General features: G+C 44.0%; 1 protein-coding gene across 4 annotated transcripts in view; it reads left to right on the forward strand.

Annotated features, from left to right (window-relative positions):
• kif20ba (kinesin family member 20Ba) overlaps nt 1–20,346 on the forward strand; it is a 65,350-nt gene that overhangs the window by 16,006 nt on the left and 28,998 nt on the right. For 2 of the 4 annotated variants that reach the window (XM_031738721.2, XM_031738722.2), the window contains exons 13-29: nt 6–158; nt 260–385; nt 2,898–3,037; nt 3,136–3,253; nt 4,228–4,396; nt 4,676–4,839; nt 5,104–5,523; nt 6,074–7,206; nt 8,347–8,485; nt 9,221–9,343; nt 9,528–9,588; nt 10,319–10,444; nt 10,672–10,805; nt 12,082–12,237; nt 12,537–12,704; nt 16,061–16,186; nt 18,192–18,302. In XM_031738721.2, coding sequence (XP_031594581.1) covers nt 6–158; nt 260–385; nt 2,898–3,037; nt 3,136–3,253; nt 4,228–4,396; nt 4,676–4,839; nt 5,104–5,523; nt 6,074–7,206; nt 8,347–8,485; nt 9,221–9,343; nt 9,528–9,588; nt 10,319–10,444; nt 10,672–10,805; nt 12,082–12,237; nt 12,537–12,704; nt 16,061–16,186; nt 18,192–18,302 — 3,567 coding nt within the window. The remainder of the gene's footprint in view (nt 1–5; nt 159–259; nt 386–2,897; nt 3,038–3,135; nt 3,254–4,227; nt 4,397–4,675; nt 4,840–5,103; nt 5,524–6,073; nt 7,207–8,346; nt 8,486–9,220; nt 9,344–9,527; nt 9,589–10,318; nt 10,445–10,671; nt 10,806–12,081; nt 12,238–12,536; nt 12,705–16,060; nt 16,187–18,191; nt 18,303–20,346) is intronic. The other 2 variants (XM_039621965.1, XM_039621966.1) reach the window with 2 other exon arrangements.

The following is a 20,346-nucleotide window of genomic DNA, read 5'->3' on the forward strand; positions in this document are numbered from 1 at the left end:
TTCAGGTTGTAGTTCTGTCCTCCAAACCCCTTCCCTTCATGCCACAGAGGTCTGCCGGTGAGGTTTCCTTCATCATGAACAGCACAGAGAGGAAAGCTCTCCGGAGCAGCAGGACGAGCTCCCTGATGGGCTTTGAAAGCAGTCTGGAGGACGTACAGGTAGGACGAAGAGATCACTTTCGCACCATGGTTTACAAAGTATTTCATGTCGTTTACATCTTTAATTGTCACATAAATCTCCATTAAATGTTTTTATCCAGGAGGATGAGGATGATGAGTGTGAGGAAGAGGAGAGCATGATGATGGACACCACGGATCAGACCGAAGCCGAAGAAGACGGTGATAACGATGAAGATAATATTCTCATCTGTAAGAAGACGCATCAGGTTAGCACATTTTTATTTCATCAATCATCTGGAAGCATTCGCTGCCGTCAAGAGGTGTAGCTGTGCTGTGGGGGTGGAGCCAAACTGGTGGCAGAGAGTATCACCTTCCCTCACTGTGGAAAAACCCGGGGGGTCAAATGTCGAGCCCTGGGGCTAAAGTAGACCACTGGGCTCTGCATAGTTCGAATCACTGTGAGACGGTAGAGTCAGATTTTAGTGGTGTTATAACAAAGTGGAAGCGACACAGAGCAGGGTCAGCAGTTGCTGAGGTACATCATTTAATTCAATTCAATTTTATTTATACAGCACCAAATCACAGCAACAGTCACCTCAAGGTGCTTTATACTGTAAGGTAGACCCTACACTAACACATGCAGAGAAAAACCCAACAATCATATGACCCCCTATGAGCAAGCACTTTGGCAACAGTGGGAAGGAAAAACTCCCTTTTAACAGGAAGAAACCTCCGGCAGAACCAGGCTCAGGGAGGGGCGGGGCCATCTGCCACGATTGTTGGGGAGAGAGAAGGAAGACAGGATAAAGACATGCTGTGGAAGTGCTCATCTAGTGCTCAGATGTTGCCACCTTTTCTGCAGTCAGCGACTACAGCCCTCCAAACTTTACGGGGCCTTCAGATTAGCTCAGCAACTGTGCGTAGAGAGGAAATGTTTCCATATCTGAGCAGCTGCATCCAAGCCTTGCATCACCAGGGTGCAATGCAGTGCTGTGAAGCACGCCGCCACTGGACAAATCACCACTCTCCATCTAACAGTCCAATGGACAAGTCTGTGTTGGTGGTTGCCAGGAAACAGTACTTGTTTGACTACATTGTGCCAAGTAGAAAGTTTGGTGGAGAGGGGATTACAGCGTGGGGGTGGAAAGAACTCTTAATGCTTCAGCGTACACAGACATTCTGGACATTTTCATGCCCCCAGCTTTGTGGGAACAGTTTGGGGATGGCTCCTTCCTCTTCCAGAATGACTGCGCATTGGTGCTCAAAGCCAGATCCATAAAGACATGGATGAGTGAGTTTGGTGTGGAAGAACTTGACTGACCTGAGCAGAGTCCTGACCCCAACCCAACAGACCACCTTTGGGATGAGTTAGATGGCAGACTGCGAGCCAGGCCTTCTCGTCCAACATCAGTGTCTGAGCTCACAAATGTGCTCCTGGAAGAATGCTCAAAACTTCCCATAAACACTCCTAAACCTTGTGGAAAGGCTTCCCAGAAGAGCTGGAACTCTCATAGCGGCAAAGAGTGGGCCGACATCAAATGAAACGGTGTGGATTAAGAACACCCACACCATATGGGTGTGAATGCATTGGATACAGTTTGTGTTCACGCCCCCTACCTGAGTCCACAGCAGGGATGGGCACCAGTCTTTTTTTTCTCAGGGGCACAGTGATTTGGATGAAACATGTGAGCAGGTACTGAACAGTTGAATGAAGACATGACACCCATAGCATAGCAGACATAACAGATAAGAAAAGGTCCTGGAGTTTCCTGGTAGAAGATACCGACTTGTTTCTGTCAGTATGGATGACTGAGACACAAAACAATCTTCTTAAACTTGAGTTTTACCATCAGAGGAAAGAAAAGCAGTGGCGCGCTCTGTGTTTAAACAGAGTTACAGTGTAGTGCAGATTTATAGGCTGTGTTCCTCATGTGGTCTGCAGTGTGCGTATGACTGAGCCACAGGTGTTTTTCTCAAACGGAAAGATAATATCAGAGTCTGTGGTGACACAGGTGTGTGTCTGTGTGTGTCTGTGCGTGATGCTGTGTGAAATAGTGAGAAACATGTGGGTAACAGAATGTTTGAACATTCATAGGATGCTTTATGTGTGTTGAAACATGTGGAAGTGTGAGTCAGTGTGAGTGCATGGGTGCGACTGTTTCACGGCAGTTTGGGATACATACTGTATGTGAAATATGTGCTGACTTCAGTAGCTTTGCCTGTACTTGCTCTCAAACGTGACTCTGCAGCCTCAAATTAATTTGTCTATCAGACAGAAGGACACAGAACCCTTTTTTATATGAACGCTCTGCACAAATGTTGCTTCGCAATTTGACAAAGTTCTCATTTTTAATTTAACTGTGAAACTTGGACAGTCTGTACCTAAACCTCATCAGACTCCTTTAAATGGTTTGTTGCAGAGGTCTAAAGGCAGAAAGCTCTGGCTCTGATCTCAGCTGTAGCCTTCTTCTGTCTGAGAGGGGCAGCCAATCACACCAAAGGGTGAATGAACGGAAGCCCAATATGGGAGAAATAAGGGTTTTTGAACAGTGAGTCATGTAAAGCTTCTCTAAAGGGAGAATAGACTGTTTAATCCTATTAAACCTCATGTGCATGTCTGCCGTGGACGACTGAATATAATTATGCTCTTCAGTCAAATGCAATAAGAAATCATCAGTGTGTCTCCACAGAGGATTATCAAGCTGTGTGAAAAGGTTTTGTCTAAAGAAGTAAAAAAGTACAAAAGCTCATGTTATGTTTTACTGTTTTGTCCCTCAGAGGCAGGTGGTGCTGTTAAAACACCTGCAGGTGCAGCTGAAGAAGGCCAGAGCCGAAAGTCTGCTCATGGAGTCCCGAGTCCGAGAGGACATCAGCAAAGAGTTCTCCGAGCTTTTCTCCGAGATGCAGAACGATTACAAGTGAGACCCTTTTAGAGCTGTCCTAACAATGATCCAGGGGGGATTTTATTTTGACATTTGAACTCAAAGTCACGCGAACGTGTTTGTGTTCGGCTCAGTGAGCGTCTGGCCAGGGAGAGAGAAATCCTGGAGGAGCGAGCTGAAAGGAGGCTGGAGATTTTCAAGAACCTCATCAACAAAATGGCTGCTGGACCCAGTCGAGATGCAGAAGCCGTGGTAACACAAACTTTCATTTACGTTCTTCAAAGTCCTTCAGTTATTGTTGTCTTTACCAGTTTGATCTGTGCCTGCTGATTTCACCTTTGATTTAAACATAAATGAGATAAAAAGAAATCGCAGACTACAGGTGGGTAATCCTCTCCGACGTCACATCGTCCTTATGTGAAACAACAATAACAGATACATCACGGCGCTCCGTCCCCCTTAATGCAAACAGGAGGCCGTCATCCTTACACGACAGTAAATGAGTCACTCGACTATGATTAGCGATTGTACAGTAGGTGGATAGATGTCAGCTGAATACCTCAAATAATGCCACACGGTGCCATGTGCCCGGCTCGTTGTTTGTTCAGTCTGTTTTCATCACCGCATGTACAGCTCAGTATTTTAATGAGAAACATGCACACCCTGATGGGGTCGCTCAAACCCCAAATTTATCATGTTTCGATGACATTTGTGATGATCATATTTAGAATAAAAGATGATGAACAGCAACATTTATGAGCATAAGGCAAATATAAGAACTGAAGTAGCCTCAGCGGTGGTCTGTTGTAAATTTTGAGTGAAAATCTTACACAACTCGATAGTTCTTGTGTGTTTGGTTTGTTTGTTTTTTCCTCGAGTGTTGAAAACAAGTTTGTGGTTTCCAGCTGCAGGGAACAGCTGTCTTTCATGTTTTGATAAATGTTGTGCTTAGAGGTCCGACCTCGAGTTTCTTTAAATGTTCTAAATCGTTGGAAATTTCTGTGCAGTCGCCTGAAGTGTTTGATTTAAACTCCAACAGGGAGAATTCTCCAAAAACCTGTGGACCTCACTCTGTTACTGTAGGCATAAAATGCATAAGGGATGCTATATGTTGTTAGAGGTATATGTATACATGTGCATGTATAGGATAGAGTGTGGGGTTATTACCTCTACATTAAATAGGATTTCCAGAATGCGCCCACTAAACTGTTTCTTTCTTCCTGCAGGACAAATTTCTGAACTCCTGCTCCTCTGAACTGGTGGGAGGAAAGAAATCCACTGATGCCGCACAGAGAAGTGTAGATCCAGGCCGAGCAGGGCCTCGGGCAGGTGCTGAGCTAGAACTGAATGAAGGGCAGCAGGAAGCCCCGGAACCGCTGGCTCACAAGCGCAATGGTAAAAACAAGACGGCGAACACAAATCTATTAGTTTATTCGTCTAATTAAGCAGATGGTTTGCAGATAAACACCCAACAACGTGAGCACATGGCCTGCAGGAATATTTTCTGTTGGATGAAGAATGTGTTTGTAGGTCTGTTCAGCTGTAACATAAAAATGTTCTCTGATAAATTTGTGTTCGCATATTTAAAAGTAGTTTAGAGTGCCAACATTTTGAAGGCCAAAATGAAGAAGTATTACTGGTGCCGTGCTTTTGTTCCTTTTCTCTCTTATTTAGCCGGTGAAGCCAGAGGAGATGAGGACGAGGAGAAGAGGACACTCCTCTTCGAGCTCCAAGAAATGTCATCAGAACTTTCCCGGCTGGAGAAACAAGTGGCAGACCTGCAGAGGACAGCAGAGCTGGCCCAAGAGAAGAGCTCACGTGAGAAAGAGCAGCTGCAGGTGAGGAGCACATGAACAGGAGGAGGTGCTGTGTGGTCTCATCTGTTCCTTGTCTTCACAGCTGTAACCGTCCATGTACAGTTCAAAGTAACTGCTCATCAGTATTTATTATCCAGCCGGGCAGCCTGGTTTGTCTTGGTTGCAGTACAGACACTATAAAGTACACCTGTTTACTTTTGTCTGCATGAATATCTCTTTTCACATTTCATTTCACGCCTGTTTATATGTTAAACTGGGAGTAATTCCATCATTTCAATCACTCAGGGGGCTTTGACAGCTCTCCAGAAGGAGCTCCGAGCCAGAGAAGAGGCCTTTGCTGTGTTGGAGGGCCAGACTTTGGGAAAAGAGGAGGCACTAGCATCTTTAAAGGAGGAGAGGAAAAAAAGGGACGAGGCCATTGCAGCACTTGGAGATCTAAAGCAAAGTAACGAGAAGATGCTGGAGTCCCTTGAAGAAGAGAGGAAAGGCAAAGAGAAAGCAGTGGCAGCCCTGGAAGCTGAGAGGAGAGCCAAGGAGGAGGCCATCGCAGCACTCGCTGCTCTTCATGAAGAGAAGAGTAGCAGGGAGGAGGAGGAGAGGAAGGAGATAAGCAGGCTGGCAGAGCAGAGGAGGCACGAGGAGGCGGACACACTCCGAAAAGAACTGGGAGAGCTGACCGTGAAACTGGAAACCACAGAACACCAGGTATGATTTTTACCCAGAAATGTGACCAAGAATGTTAAATCGGTCACCCCAAAGACAGTGACGGCCCTGGAAACAGTTTACAGCGCTCTCACACATCAGTCGAGATGTAGGGATTTTCATTTTTTTCTATATATCAAACTTCTGTATAAAAGTGTGGCGTCAGGAAGAAGATCCAACACAAATATCTGCCAAGTTAAAGTTGTGGGATCTTCCAGCTGTGGTGGGAATAAGAGGGCAGCCGAAAGTTTGATGCTTTTGTTTGTTTAAACTCTGGAGGCCAAAAACTGCCCAAATCCTCTGTGTGTGTGTGTGTGTGTGTGTGTGTGTGTGTGTGTGTGTGTGTGTGTGTGTGTGTGTGTGTGTGTGTGTGTGTGTGTGTGTGTGTGTGTGTGTGTGTGTGTGTGTGTGTGTGTGTGTGTGTGTGTGTGTGTGTGTGTGTGTGTGTGTGTGTGTGTGTGTGTGAGTTTTCAGCTACATGTCGTTTATATCATGTGGAGTTTTGTCTCGTGTTTGATTAAAATTCCCTGTGCTTACCATGAAACTGCCACAGGTGACCAGCAACGCAGAGAGAGCTGAAAAAGCCTTTGTCCAACTACAAGCCGCTCAAGCACAAGTGGATGAACAAGCCAAGGTGATTCAGGAGAAGTGTTCCCAGATCCAAACTCTGACACAGGAAGCTGGAAGGCTAAAGCAGGAACTGCACACCTCTGCAGTGTCACATGGTGCGAATGAGAAACTGCAAGAGGAAGTGTCTCAGTTTCAGAAGAGCCTGGCTGAGGAAAGACAGAAAACTGAGGCCAAGCACAGAGAAGTGCTGGATCTGGAGCACGTGCTGGCTGAGGTCAAACAACAGCTGGCACACAAACAGCTGATCCTGGACCAGCAGCTGGAGCTGTCCAATCAGAAGGAGGCAGCTTCAAAACAGGAAGTTGAAGAACTGCAAAATAAACTTAAGCAGCAAGGAGAGATGTCACAGGCACCACTGGATGATCTCCAAACTCAGCTCGAGTGCCAAAAACGGGCTTCCAGAGAGGAAGCGGAGGAGCTGAGAGGAAAACTCAAGCAGCAGACGGCGGCCTCGGAAAGGCAGGTCGAGCAGCTCAAAGAGAGGCTGCGAGAACAAGAAGCATCATCGCTACAGCAGCTGGAAGAGTTGAAACGCAGACTGAGTGAACAAAAATCCGATTCCAGCAAGCTCGTAGATGACCTCAGACAGAAGCTCAGCGAGCAGGAGCGAGCTGCAGAGTGCCTCAGGACTGACCTGGAAGACGCCAGGATTCACTCAGAGGCTAAAGATCTCACGAAGCTGAACTCTGACCTCCAGGCTGAGGCTGCGTCACTCAGGGAAAAAGTTTCCAATATAGAGAAAACAAAGGAGTCCTGCAAAACCGAAGCTCAGTCATCGTCCTCAGAGACCGAGAGGATGCTGGCAGAAAAGGACAGTCAGATGGAGGAGAAGCTGGCAGAGCTGCAGAAAGAGCTGCTGGAAAAGGATGCACAGGTAACATCCCTGAAGAAGAGTTTGCAGGAGGCTCAGGAGCAGCGTGAGGAGGACGAGTGCCAAGCTGTTCAGGAGGCCCGGCGCAAGGAGGTCGAAAGGAGACGGGAGCTGCTGGCGGTGGCGCACGAGGCCATCGCTCAGAAGGAAGCCGAACTGAAGAAGAGAGACGAGGAGATCAGCAGGTAACTCGCCTCTGTGTTTAGATCTGAGGCAGGTTGGAAAGTTGGGCCTGTAGCTGTTACATCATCATGTGCTGACACTTGTTAAGGCCAGTGAAACAGATCAAAACCTTTTCATGTTATATTTAGCTCAGGATTACAGACGCGTCGTCCCCGCTCTCAGCCCGGCTCTCTAAAATCCCGCCTCTGCCTGCCTCACTTATCTGCACTTCCAAATCTCTGTGAAACACATGCTTTCAGTCATTCTGATGAGTTTTATCTACAAGAGTTGCTATTATGAGAAACTCATCAGCCCAGAGCTGAGCCTGCCTTTGTAATGACTGCATTAGTGTGCAGCTGCTCTCAGAGCCAGCACAGAGCTCTGAATGTTATTGATGTTAAATGAGAATTCTTTCTGTGTTAGTCTAATTATAACTTCTAAAGTAACAACAAGAAATCAGGAAAGATGAAGCCAGGCTTGTACTGAAGGTCACAGCACAGCGTGGTTCCTCTTCCCCTGAACAAACTATTAAATGTTTTTATTTGCCTACATCTTAGTTGATTTCATGACTGTATCGGGCAAACACTTAAGAATTTATCTCTACTTAAAACTTTGACTTAATAGGATGAAATTAATTGTTATAAACCACCTTTATAGATTTATGCATTGATAGAGGTGTTCGATTTCTGTCCCTCTCTAATAATCTGGGATCTTATCATAAAATTAAATATACTTTTTTTTTTTTTTTTAGAGACGGTTCCCTGGAACATAATTGGAATTTAAAGAAGCGTTAATTATGTTAAAAGTGATTGAGTTGCTAATTAACAATGAAAAATTACAATTAAAATGTTGTTCTTATATAAACTTTAAAGGGAATACTAACTAATGAGAAATGTATCGCTGTATAACAGACTGAATTCTCTCTCTGTCGCTCTCCCAAACTGCTGTTTATATCCTCTCAAGGAGAAAAGTAACAGAGTGGGAGGCACTGACTGTGTTGTTCATCATTTTGGCACTTATTAGGCTGTTTTTGTTTGTTTGTACCTTTGAGTCTGGTGGACGTTGTAAAAATCCAGCCATCAAAGAGTCTGAACATCATGTCTCACACTCGTCTTTTTCAAAGGACTGCCAGCATTTGGTTATTTTGCCTTTTTCCTTCTCAGGCTAAAGGAAGACGCCAAGCAGGACTCGGAGAAGGTGAAGAGCCTCAGCGTGGACCTTCAGAGGAAGGAGGAGGACTCTTCAGACCTCCGAGAGAAGCTGGCTGACTACAAGAAGCAGATCCAGCAGGTCCAGAAGGAGGTGCACGCATTATTGAATGTGTCACTCGCATACCTCACTGCTGATACAGTTTACTGCTGCGTTTCAGCACATCAGCTGCTTCCAGCAGAGTTATTACAGTTTTATATTTCCTAATTGGGTTTATTTGATTTTGATTTTGAAGTTGAGTTTAGTTTCAGTTGGTTTCCAGTGTGAGTTTAAATGTTTCAATTCATTTTTATTTACTTTAAAATGTTTAGTTTCAGTTTAGTTTTGCGTGAATATTAGAACTCCAGTGCAAAGATTGCTTTAGCGTACACCAGTGAGAGGTCAGGCTGGCTCCTAATTCTTAAATAAAGTAGATCCGGTGATCTACATATGTGACAGCAGGTCTTTAAAAGAACAAACTTGGCCTTAATGGGCTTAAATTATGTTTCGATGTGTCTTAAATGTTTTTAGCCGTGTCCTCACAAACATTTCAGACATGCAACGCATTTGTGCCTGTACACATTTATCCTCACGGTGCTATTTCAGGAGCGAGCCGGACCCCCGTTCATGCTCCAGTTAGGCTGGCACAGCCCTGAGCTGCAGGGCTCTGATTCACACTTAACCTGCTCCACAGTGCTGCATGCTGGGAAAAAAGTCAAGCGTTTTACTTTCAGAAACCTTTAATGCCGATTTGTGTTTGTAAAAATGGTGATGACTGCTCTGTAGTCTAGTGAGATATATTACTGTGACTAAGTAAAGTCAGCTTCAGATCCTTTTTGTCCTGTGTAGATTTCAGCCATGAGAGAAGAGGAGAAGGCTCTGAAGCACAAACTGTCCGACGCTGAGATAGCAAAGAAGCAGCTTCAGTCTGACCTCGCCGGCAGAGACCGAACCATCCAGCAGCTCAAAGTGGTGAGGTCATCCGTTCATTCACCAGACACTACTCACTGTGTGGGAGCAAGATCATCATGATGTTGATGATAATAATATGTGTAATGTACATGTGATGATAACTTTTAAATGTGAGACAGTCGTGGGGACGTTCTCTTTGTGGGGAGCGTCTCATGTTTTTGATGCCTTCTGCCTGCCTCTGTAGGAGCAGTCATCTCATGCAAAGTCTGACCAGACGCTCCAGCTCTACCAGCAGGCCTGTAAAGGTCAGAGTTTCTGCTTTATTCACTTATGTTGTTGTTGGGGGTTTTTTAACCTCAAGATCCCCAAACACATTTACCTTAACGTTAAAACTGTCCCACTTACCTGTATCACAAAGGCAGCTCTAAGCTTCTCCTCCTCCACCACAGTGTTCCCAAAACACCTGAGATATGTAATTTCTCTGACTTCTCCTGATTCTGCTCTGGGGCTTCCTCCTAGCGGAACATGTCCTGATCCTCCTCACTTAGGAGGTGGCCAAGAAGCCGCCGGTTCCTTCGGGGGTGGAGGAGCTGCAGCTCTACTCTGAGCTCCTGCTGAATGACAGAGTTCCTCGCGTTTTCTCTAAGGCCATCACTGCGAATGATGGAACGGTGAACAAGACTTCTCCTCCTGTGGCAGTAACCCCTTCCTGCCCTGGACTGAACTCTCCTCTAACACATTTAGTTTTTGACCTTTCTGAGTTAACTGTCTTTACCTGTGAAAAGTCCTTCAGTAAAAGAAGTTGGTGCTCTTCCCATGTACCTGTGTCCTGCTCTTAACTTCAACAGTTTAGCGATAGTTGAAGAGTTCATATTGAGCGAACAGGAAAAATGTTCACTCAAGCTTTCCCAGTAGCCTTTAACTGGTTTTTATGTTAGTAACCAGCAGAGGTTACTTACACAGTCTGCATTAACACGTTCATCATGGTGGATGTGAACCTGAACTTTTGCTGCGTGTGTTTTTGGTCGTTCGTAGAGCTCGAGGCCAAGGAGCGGGTGATGGAGGGCATGCGTTTGGCTCTGTCGGAGCAGGAGGATACTCAGGAGCAGATGGAGCAGGTCCTGGAGGAGAAACTTAACCTCATCCAGGAGCTCTCCAGTGGTAAGAAACAGGAGGTGAAAAGAAGGCAGGTTTTAGTAGTTTAGAGAAAGTCAAAGGCTCTCTTATGGACACTGGCTCAGGTTCAGTCTTTAGTCTTTTATAGTTCAAAGCAACAGCTGATCAACTTTGACCTTTGACATGCCCTACTTCTAGTTTTCATAGTTTGAATTATACAGTATAAAGAGATGTTCTCTGTCCGTCTTGTTCTGTGCTTTGAACCTTTTCAGAGGTGGAAAAATTGAAAGAGATGATGCAGCAGCAGGGAAGTGGAAACAACACACACCAGCAGCTCAGCAACAGCCAATCAGATGACTTCAAACGGGCCAAACAGGAAGCAGCTGAAGCTCAGGACAGCATGAAGGTATGGGAGCAGATTCATTTTCAGCAGTTGTGTTGATGTCACAGAACATAAATGTTCACGGTTAAACGGTGTGTCTGCAAGTGGAATTTGAGCCCAGGAGGTTACCTGCATGTCATATATGTATGTTATATTTTTTATGAGCATGTGTTCAGTTTTTTCAGTCCTGATTACAGTTCACATGTCTTTGGCTGGTCCGATACCCGTGTTAAACAGCTGTGTGTGTCATCATCAGGAGGATGATGGGGGATCATTTTGCTATGCTGAGGTCTGACTGCACCAGATTTTCATCTGTGATGGTCGAGCCTGGTCTCACAGCAAAGCGTGAAATAGGCTCAAAAAACAATCAGCTTGTCTTCATGGACATTAGTTACGGTTTTGTGGCAGTCGACACAACATTGCAACTCGTGTGTTTTGTGTCTGCAGCAAGGATTTTCTCAAGGTACTTGAGTGGGGACGCGTCACCTTGGCAACCAAATAAACCAAGCTTTAAAAAAAAAAAAAAGCAGCAACTGTTGTTTTTAACCTAAACGATGATCTTTGTCTAAGTTTAACACCCAACTTCAACCTAATGCTTTGTGTTCTGACTCTAACCAAGTGCATTGTTGTGAAAAAAATATTTTTAAATCAACTGTTAAAAGAAAACAAAATGTGTGACATATAAAACTCCAACCTGCCATGTGGGTGAAGTGACTCGCTCTGGGGAAGAATAAACCTTAATAATAGCCGGGGTCATAGTGGTTCTCTTCTGGACTGAGGGAACCGCTGTAGGAGACCCATGAGAGCGTTTTACTGTCCTGATGTTATGAGCTGTTTCAGATGGAGCGTTAGATTTATCCACACATGCAGTCAGTGGGGTTAGGTTAGCTCGGGTGATTCTAAATGGCCCATAGATGTGTCTGTCTCTCTGTGTTAGCACTGCGACAGCCCAGGGTGTACGCCGCCTCTCGTCCCATGTCAGCTGTGATGTGCTTCATTCCCTCGTGACCCTGAATTGGAAAAGTGGAATAAAATGGACAGATCTTATTAAATATGGATTTTCTTTAGACAGCAGGTGTAATTCAGTCTGCCAACTACGCACAAGGGTTCATGGTTGAGTTTGGAAGAACTCCTGTTAGCAGCGATTTACCTTTGAGTCAGGTTTGTATTAACATAGTTGATTCAATGTATGAATACAGGAAGGAATTCTGTTTTCAGATCAGCTTGTAGCTTGTTTTAAGGTTACCACCTGTTCTGTTAATAAAAACAATCAAAAAATTTTCTTTATTTTTTTCTGTAGCTTTCTGCAGAGAAGCACCAGGCGGACCGCAGGAAATGGCTGGAGGAAAAAGTCTCTCTGATCGGCCAAGCTAAAGAGGCCGAGGACAAGAGGAACCAAGAAATGAGGAAGTTTGCAGAAGACAGAGAGCGCTGCACTCGGCTGCAGAGCGAGCTGGTAAGACGAGGATGATGCCAAAAACTGTCTCAAACCCAGCATCGACCGATCAAGGCTGAACCGAGTTTGATAATAAGAGTGACGTCATCTAAAGACCCACCTTAGAATAAATTCAACACAGACATATGTATTATGGTTACCAAGTTAAAAATGTGGCTTTTGCTTTCAGACGTGTGCTTTACAAAGTTGCTGTGATGCTTACAGGGGAGGATGATTTTTACTGATGTTTATGGAGCGCAGCTTTAATTGAAGAGAATGTTGGTCGGGCATATATGATGCTGTTTCTGCTTTTCCTTCAGGAATCCCAGCTGGCTGAAAAGGAGAAAACCATGGAGAAGTGGAGGCAGGAGAGAGACACTCTGGTCGCAGCTTTGGAGGTGCAGCTAAAAAGGCTTCTTTCCAGCCAAGCAGAGAAAGACAAGCTCATCCAGCAGCTGCAGCAAAATAACACACAGCCGCCACAAGAGGTCAGTATAACACAACGGGGATCGCAGGCCCAGGAGCCAGAGTCTGAACCTGGGCTCCTGTTACCAAAGAAAGATGGGAAAGGTTAAACGTGGTGGTTTAAGGCATGATTGTCTGTTTCATGTGCAAGATACGGGGTGATATTTGCAATGTGTGTCTCAAACACCGTCAGGTAATGGCCTTCAGTATAAAGTATATTCAGCATATAATAAAATAAGACTTCATTATATTAAAAAAAACAAACAGCCCTGCTGTGTTTCACCTCAGTCTATTTACAGCCCATCAGTTTAAAACCTGCTGTGATGTGATGGATCACAGTTTAATCAGAGGTGGACGTTTGAACTTGCACAGCTGTTTTATTTCTTTATTTAATTCTTTAAACAGGATTTATTGAAGCGGATTGGATAATGTCTCATAGCTTACCTTTTATTCACTGATCTGTTTCCACCTTTTCTGCCTCCCTTTTTTTTTTAAACCTCACATACACCTTTGTGTATGTGGAACTGTATCCGTTTTAGCTTTTGTGGCGTTATCATAGTATCATCACTCACTGTGACCAGACAGTCCACCTAAAGCATAAGAGAGTCAGTTTGGGGGGGGGGGGTTATAATTATGCACAAAGTGAAACTGATTCCAGACCGTATTGATTTTTAAAAAATTGGTGGAGATCTGCAGCCGGTTTGCTGCAGGCGTCTCTGTATCGAAAAAGCCACTAAGTGACATAAAGGAAAGTCAGTAAGTGTGAATGTGGGGAAAAAAACAGCTACAGCATTGAAATATTGACGCTGCAGTGCTGATTGCGCACAGATATACGAAGTCACTACTGGGAATCACTGGATTTGTATTATGAGTGGATACTATTTCAAATAAAACAGCGTCGAGCCCTCAGATAGCGCACCCTCTGGTCCTCTCCATGCTTCTCTAAGGATGACTTTATGGGTTGAAACCCTGCGCTGTAACGTACGCCGTGACCTGCTGTGCATTTCTGTAGAAGTGTAAGTATGCGTCATATTTCTGCTGCCGGTTTTCAAATTTATTGCAAGAAAATGGATCAAAACAAAAAGAGAAACTCATCCAGACGGAGCTGCTACCAGCTGATGGTTAGTCACTAATGGACAGTCCACACTAGCGTTGTCTAGGTAACCGTCTAATACATAACCCTCCTACCCCCGTCATGTGTCAGTCAGCAGTATCCTATGGTCTTATTTATAGTTTAATTCAGTTTGAATTCGGCTAAAATCGCTGAGTGTCATTGGCTTTCTATGATATCACTGCTGGTCACTTCCTGCGTGGCCGCCCTTTAGCCCCTCCCACCAGCGACGTGAGTGCAGGAGGTGAGGAACAAAGGAGAGATGAGTCGAAGCATGTAAAATGTGACACCCTCGTGTCAGGACCTTTTCAGATATGATGTTTGATACAACTGCAGCTCGAGTTGTTCTGCCTTAAGTTGTTGAACAGCCACTGCTGTTTTATGACCTCAGGTGTGACAGGTGGAGGAGGACAGAGAGGTTGATCATGTTTAATAAAAAGTTGTTCTTCCAGCGTAGTGTTCATGCTCCTGCTGTGTGCCATGACTTTTGTGCAGTGAAGGTAAAAACGCTTCAGGAAGTTTGCAGCTTACCTCCTGTACACGCTTCAATGTGGAGTACTGCCGCTGGTCTCTAAACTAGAAACTTGTAGGAGATTTTGAAGGGGAATGTAATAAAATTTTACAGTCATATTTTTACACAGAACTCAATTATATTGTGCGGTACCGTCTGCTTCAAATATGTCTTTAATAAATTAAATAAAATAAGAGTTTCCTTTGCTGTCTCCTTGTTTATGTAAATGAGAAAGCTGCATGTTTTGATAAAGTGCAGAAACCTCAATAACCTAATACTGAAGTGTTGGCTTCAATTTGGTGATAGAATGAAAATAGTTTAAACCAATACAAGGCCCTGCCTGTTGCCTCGGCCGTTTAAAAACGTCTCCACACAGCAGTGATAATGAACGACGGGGATCCGCTGCACTGGCCTGCATTTGACTGTCAGCTCAGTTATGTTGCCGGTTCCTCTGCAGTTTGTCCAAACGTATTTCTCCATTTTCCCACTTTGATGGAAGTCAAAGTGGCGTAAACGCTTCCAGGTTTTAATAGAGCCATAAATATAAAAAGTGGGTTTTATATCCATTTATTTTAGCCTCCTGAAAACAGTTATTCTTCTTATCAGCTTGTTTCTGTTTGAATCGTTGCAAACTCGCCAGGAAATACTAAACTGTGCCTGTTGATCTGATTATTTTCCACAACAATAACAAATAAAATGAAACCAAAGCGAAAACACTTCACAGCCATTCGTAACAAGAAAAACACAAAGGTTTTATATCTGAGCAGATGCACATAGAATGAGTTTAAATTATATTTTTTATTTTTTTGAGCCGTTTATCATCGACTCATCTTTCTAGTCATACAGAACTTTAAATTGAAGCCACTGTATATTTTCCAGGATGATTCAAAGTCAGAGACCTCAGTTCTGATGTAGTGGAAGCAATTTTGTTGGTTTCTCAAGAGTTCAACCTTTTCAGAGTGTTCCTTTTATTTTGTGGTGAGGGGAATGGATTCTACATCTGCAGCAAACAGGGCTGACCGAAAAGTGCAGCAGATCCCCCCCCCCTCCCTCTCTCTCTCTGTCTCTCTCTCTGCCTGTCTGTCTCTCTCTCTGCCCCCCCCCCCCCGTGAATAGGAGGTGCACTTCTCTTAAGCTTTATGTAGTGAGACTTATTGTGTTCAGTGCGACTTCCTTAGAAAGTATTGAACTTTCTGCTTTCACCTTTCGAAGTTCTTCTTCTGGCATTGATTTAAAAAATGAAAAGCTCATCTCTGTTCATCAGCGTTACATGCTGTTTTCCATAAAGTAATCCCTTCACGCCTTAGAGTGGCTCAGATCCAATTCGACACCTTTTGCTTGCTTCGGTCGCCTCCATCTATGAATATGCAAATTAGTCCCAGCTTCTATTTCCACCCACCCGTCTGCCGCCGGCCTGCAGCTCAAACATACCTGCTCACCTTCGACTTCTGCTCAGATAGTGTAAACTACTCAAGGCTGGGCTAGTAGTTGTAGTGTTGAGGTAATTCAGGCAAAGACGTTCAAGCCAGAAACCAATTCTGATGGAGGGTGAATGGGTCGGCAGCAAGGAGGCGTGTGTGTGTGTGAGAGTGAGAGAGAACCGAATCAGTGTATCGATACAAAGGAAAATGAATTGATATGTGTTGAAAATCTATATCGTCAGCCATCTCTGGCATGTTTAAAGGGTCTCTCAAAAGCATGCAATTGAAGGTGAGATGCAGAAAACATGCTCAGTGTCCATGAACTTCCTGTTTCAGGGCAGCGACGGTGGTCCCAGCGCAGCGACGCTGCAGGCTGCTCTGTCTGAAAAGGAGGCAGAGATCCTGAGGCTGAGGGAGCAGCTCGAGGCCTCCACAGTCAATCAGGAGGACACAGTGACACAGGTCAGTGTTTTAAGCCTTATTCGAGTCAAACAAGAACTTTTCAAAATCAGATATCCACCCATGGTCGCATTTGAAAGGTGGCTTTTAAAGATTTGTGGTTTAATCCTCCACAAAGGACGGCAGTGGTGCTTATCTTTGATTTATACCCCCGTTCAGACGTGCACTCTTTTCATGGTAAGCCGACAGCATCTGAACCTGTCGGCTCAATGCTGGACGAACGTTCTGCTAACTTTTACATGAAAGTTGTTCTGGTAAAACCTTTTATGCCCTTAATGACCACCAGGGGGAAACCCGTGTGGTTTCCAAATCACTGCAGGTCCTGTAAAAGTCTATCAGGAAACAGCCCTTGGACGTGACCTCTGTAAAGCCTGAGACGATCCAAATCTGACTTTATCAGGCAGGGAGCAGAACGCATCCTGTGTCTGAGAAGGAACAGAGACGCTTAAAAATGTTCAAGGATGCTTCGACATCTTTCTGCCTTCTTATAGTTTAAAAGTATGTTAGGAGCGCCTTTAGCTTAAAGCTCAATGTTTTTATGTAGCATCTGTCAAAACTGAGGAGTCTTTAAACAACATGGAACATGGACATGGAAAAAGAGAGCAGATGTAAATGAGTTCATAGCTCTGTAGTTGTTTTATGTTTGAAGGTGAAGATGGCGGGCAGCAGGAACATTTTTTTCTCTTATGTTCAAACAGATGTTCGTTTTCATTTCTCAGCGAGCAGGTCAGAGGATAACAGGTCGAGAAAAGAGCTTCAGGCGTGCAGATTTGCTTTCGTTGGTTTGCTTAATGCTTCAGCTTAAATGTAAGAAGTGTAAATATAATGAAAAAGGCAGAGGACGCCCGGATTAGACACATCTGGTCTCCATCTACAAACAGAGCCAGAAAGATGAGCAGAGAACATCGACAAACTGGGCAAACTGGGGAAAATCATTTCTCATCTTTAACCCTCGAACAGTTTACCTGATATAATATAAAACAATTCCATCAAGAAAGTACAACGATACATAGCAAATTGAAGTACAGTGGTCAGTTACGTTCTAAAAATAACCGTGATAGGTGAAATCTGCCAGCTTTATTTTTTACAATTATTATAGATGTTTTAAGGCTGTAAAACTCCTCACTACACACTTTATACACTTTTCTCAGACAGGCGTGAACATTTTTACACTTTTTTCTCTTGTTTAAACTCTCACAACGTTCAAACCCTCATAGAAAAATAAGTCCAGTATTATAGAATGAAACCAAAGACATTGTTGTGGTTGTTGGGGAGAAAACCTACAAACATACAGTACAGCACTTCACAGTGCTAGAGATTGAAGATTTATGTAAATTAAATAAATTGACAAGCTGAACACATTCTGTACTGTACAGGAGACACGGCACGAGGCTGATTGACATTGATCTACAGCCAATCAGGACGCAGAACACAATGAGACGTAAAAAAGTGAACCGCATTATAGCGAGGGATTACTGTACTCTTATTTTATTTCCCCTCATACACACCATCTCATAAAAGTGAAAATTGTATCATCGGAGCAGCAAATGGAAAAAAAACCAAAACACTAAAATTGGTGACAAATCGTTCAGTAAAACAAATAAAACTAATGAAACTGTATACTTCTCTTTGGTCCACCCATTCCTGGGACGTGTGGGAGAAAATCCCCTGATGTTAGTGTTCCAGGATGAGTGAATGTTTCCTTTTAGTGTTAAACACCAGCTGTGTGTGAGAAACCACGAAGATGAGTGTGAATGACAGCACTGAAGGAAACAAACTAAGATCTAAACCCTGACCCTATATATAAATAAAATAATTTAAATGATGTGTGTGCATGTGTTGGAATGTGAAAATATAGAAGTAAGATACCAAAACTGTACCTGTACAAAAATATGCAGTGTCCAACTTGTTTGTGACTTCTTTTTTTTCTTTCTGCAATTTGTAGCTTTGGGACCAAAACAATAAAAAGAGGTTATAAATAACATGAGATGTTTTCTCATTCTGGCAGCAGCGGACTGAAAACAAAGAGAGCTCTGCTGCTCTCATGGAGAAACCCAGGAGTGAAACCATTGTCAGGAAGTCTGGAAGGAAGGATGCCAGAGCGTCCGTCAGCAGCCAGGTAAGCTGCTGAGATGACACGAGTGCAGAAACAACAGCCCTGTACTGAACCTCCTCCTGTGGTCTGTAGATATCCCCTCACACACACAGTCCTTATTAGAGTCACAAACCAGTGTGTGAGATACGTGACAGAGCCTTTGTGATGCTAGAGCTGGGGAGTGGTGAGAGGAGATTTTTCTTTGTGAACCGATAACGTACACTCGAGTTGGCATGTGTGCTTGAGCCACGGCTCTTTTGAATGGCTGTGACCACAGTGGTGAGTTTCTGTGTGCTCAGTTACAGCTGCATTAGTCAGCTGATGTGCCGACTTTATTCCCTCTGGAGTCATCAGAGCATTCTTCCAGTGTGGTCCAGCAGCTCTGCGCTAATAATCCAAACACGATGTTGGCTTCATTCAAAGACGCGCCAGCTGTGAGTTCTGCCTGCAGCTCAGACTTCCCCCTCTTTGCCTTTTTGTTGAACCGTGCTTTTGGGTGACAGATTTCTGAATCGATTAAGTTTAAACTTTGAAGTTATCTTAAATCACAGTTTTTTGTGTTCATGGCACCAGTCCTCGTCTTGGTGAACAGTTCTTCCTGTGGTGGCCGTACCATCTGTGGCATCTTTGCTCTTTGTGTGAATTCATAATTTTCTTTATGGCTCTGGTTGCTTTGGTGCACGAGTTTTGGATCTAACAGACCCCTGACGGTGTTGTCCCATACATACGCTCGACTCAGTTTGTAGATATGCTCCCTCGAACCTGCGGCGGATCCCCAGCAGGCGTCACTGTTTCCCCTCTCTTCAGCCTCCAGTAAACAGAAGAAATAAAAAAGAGCCTTCTGTTTGAGTCCTCATTGTCAGGGCACTCAGAGCACCAGCTCTCAGACTTTAGACTGTGGATGGTTGCACTAGAAGCCAATTGGTTTCTGCCAGTTCTGTGCTGAACTTCCTCCAAACTCAATTTCAAAGAGAAGACAGCTTGATGCGTCTTTAATCTGCTGTGTTTGTCCAAACACTCTGATTCCTGTCTACAGCCTTTACAACACCTGAGATTTTACTACGTCCAAAATGAATAAACCAAAAAATCCAAAGTATTTTACGTAAACTCTAACAGTACATATAAAATTATAATCTAAGATTCACATGTGGAGTTGGTTTTAAAGTGTTCGTGCTCAAGGTTCCAGCTGACTGGCCATTCACAGCTTGTATGAACCTCCTGAATGCAGATATGTGATAAATTGCCTTTAGAGGTCAATAAGTTGCAGGACTGCACTTAGCAACTTTTCCCGTATCTTTCACTCTCAGAAAAAACAAATTTCTACACAAGCTTCTTTCATTTCTTTCGACTTTTATGCTCAGTGTCATCTTTTGTACGGTCTTTGTTTTTTTCCTCGTCAGCGAGTCTTTTCACGGCGTACAGGTGAGCACTTCAGAGGTTGGCGTGATGTGCTTTTCATAAGTGGAACTGTTTTGAGTCGCTGCCTGCTTCAGTACAGGTCGTGTGCTACAAAGCAGGATTTGGGGCTCAGCGAGGTGACTTCAGAGTTAACCCTGAGTTTTCAGGGTCACAAAGTTGGTTGACTTCCTGCTGGGGTGCATCGCCATGGTAACTTAAGCCACACACCAAATGTTCACCTGAGCAGATTATCATTAAAAGCCAAAATCAACACGCATAAAAACCATCATATTCCGACTAATCTGTTAGTGTCACCTTTCCTGGACCATCCATCAAACCTCGACTCTGTGGGACGACGACGGTAAGGTGTTCAGTTTTTAGAAACAGGTCTTTCCTTCATGAGCATCACTGAGAAATGTGCTTATGTAGCTGTCTTATTCCTTGTTTTTTCCCCTTAGCTGTGAGTCATTTTAAAACAATTAACCTGCACGCTATTACATGTTGTAAAAAGCCTTCGTACCAGGTTGAATTTGACTTCTGTTGTTTTAATTGTTCCTCACTTGCTCTCAGACTGTTTAACGCTGCGGGGCTACAGCTGAATGACATCTTAACAACATGTAAACTTAACTACATGTCACATGTGTTTAAATGATGGTGCTGTGATAGTCGT

Source organism: Oreochromis aureus, linkage group 13 (assembly GCF_013358895.1).
Source record: "Oreochromis aureus strain Israel breed Guangdong linkage group 13, ZZ_aureus, whole genome shotgun sequence".
In the NCBI taxonomy this organism is placed as follows: Eukaryota; Metazoa; Chordata; class Actinopteri; order Cichliformes; family Cichlidae; genus Oreochromis; species Oreochromis aureus.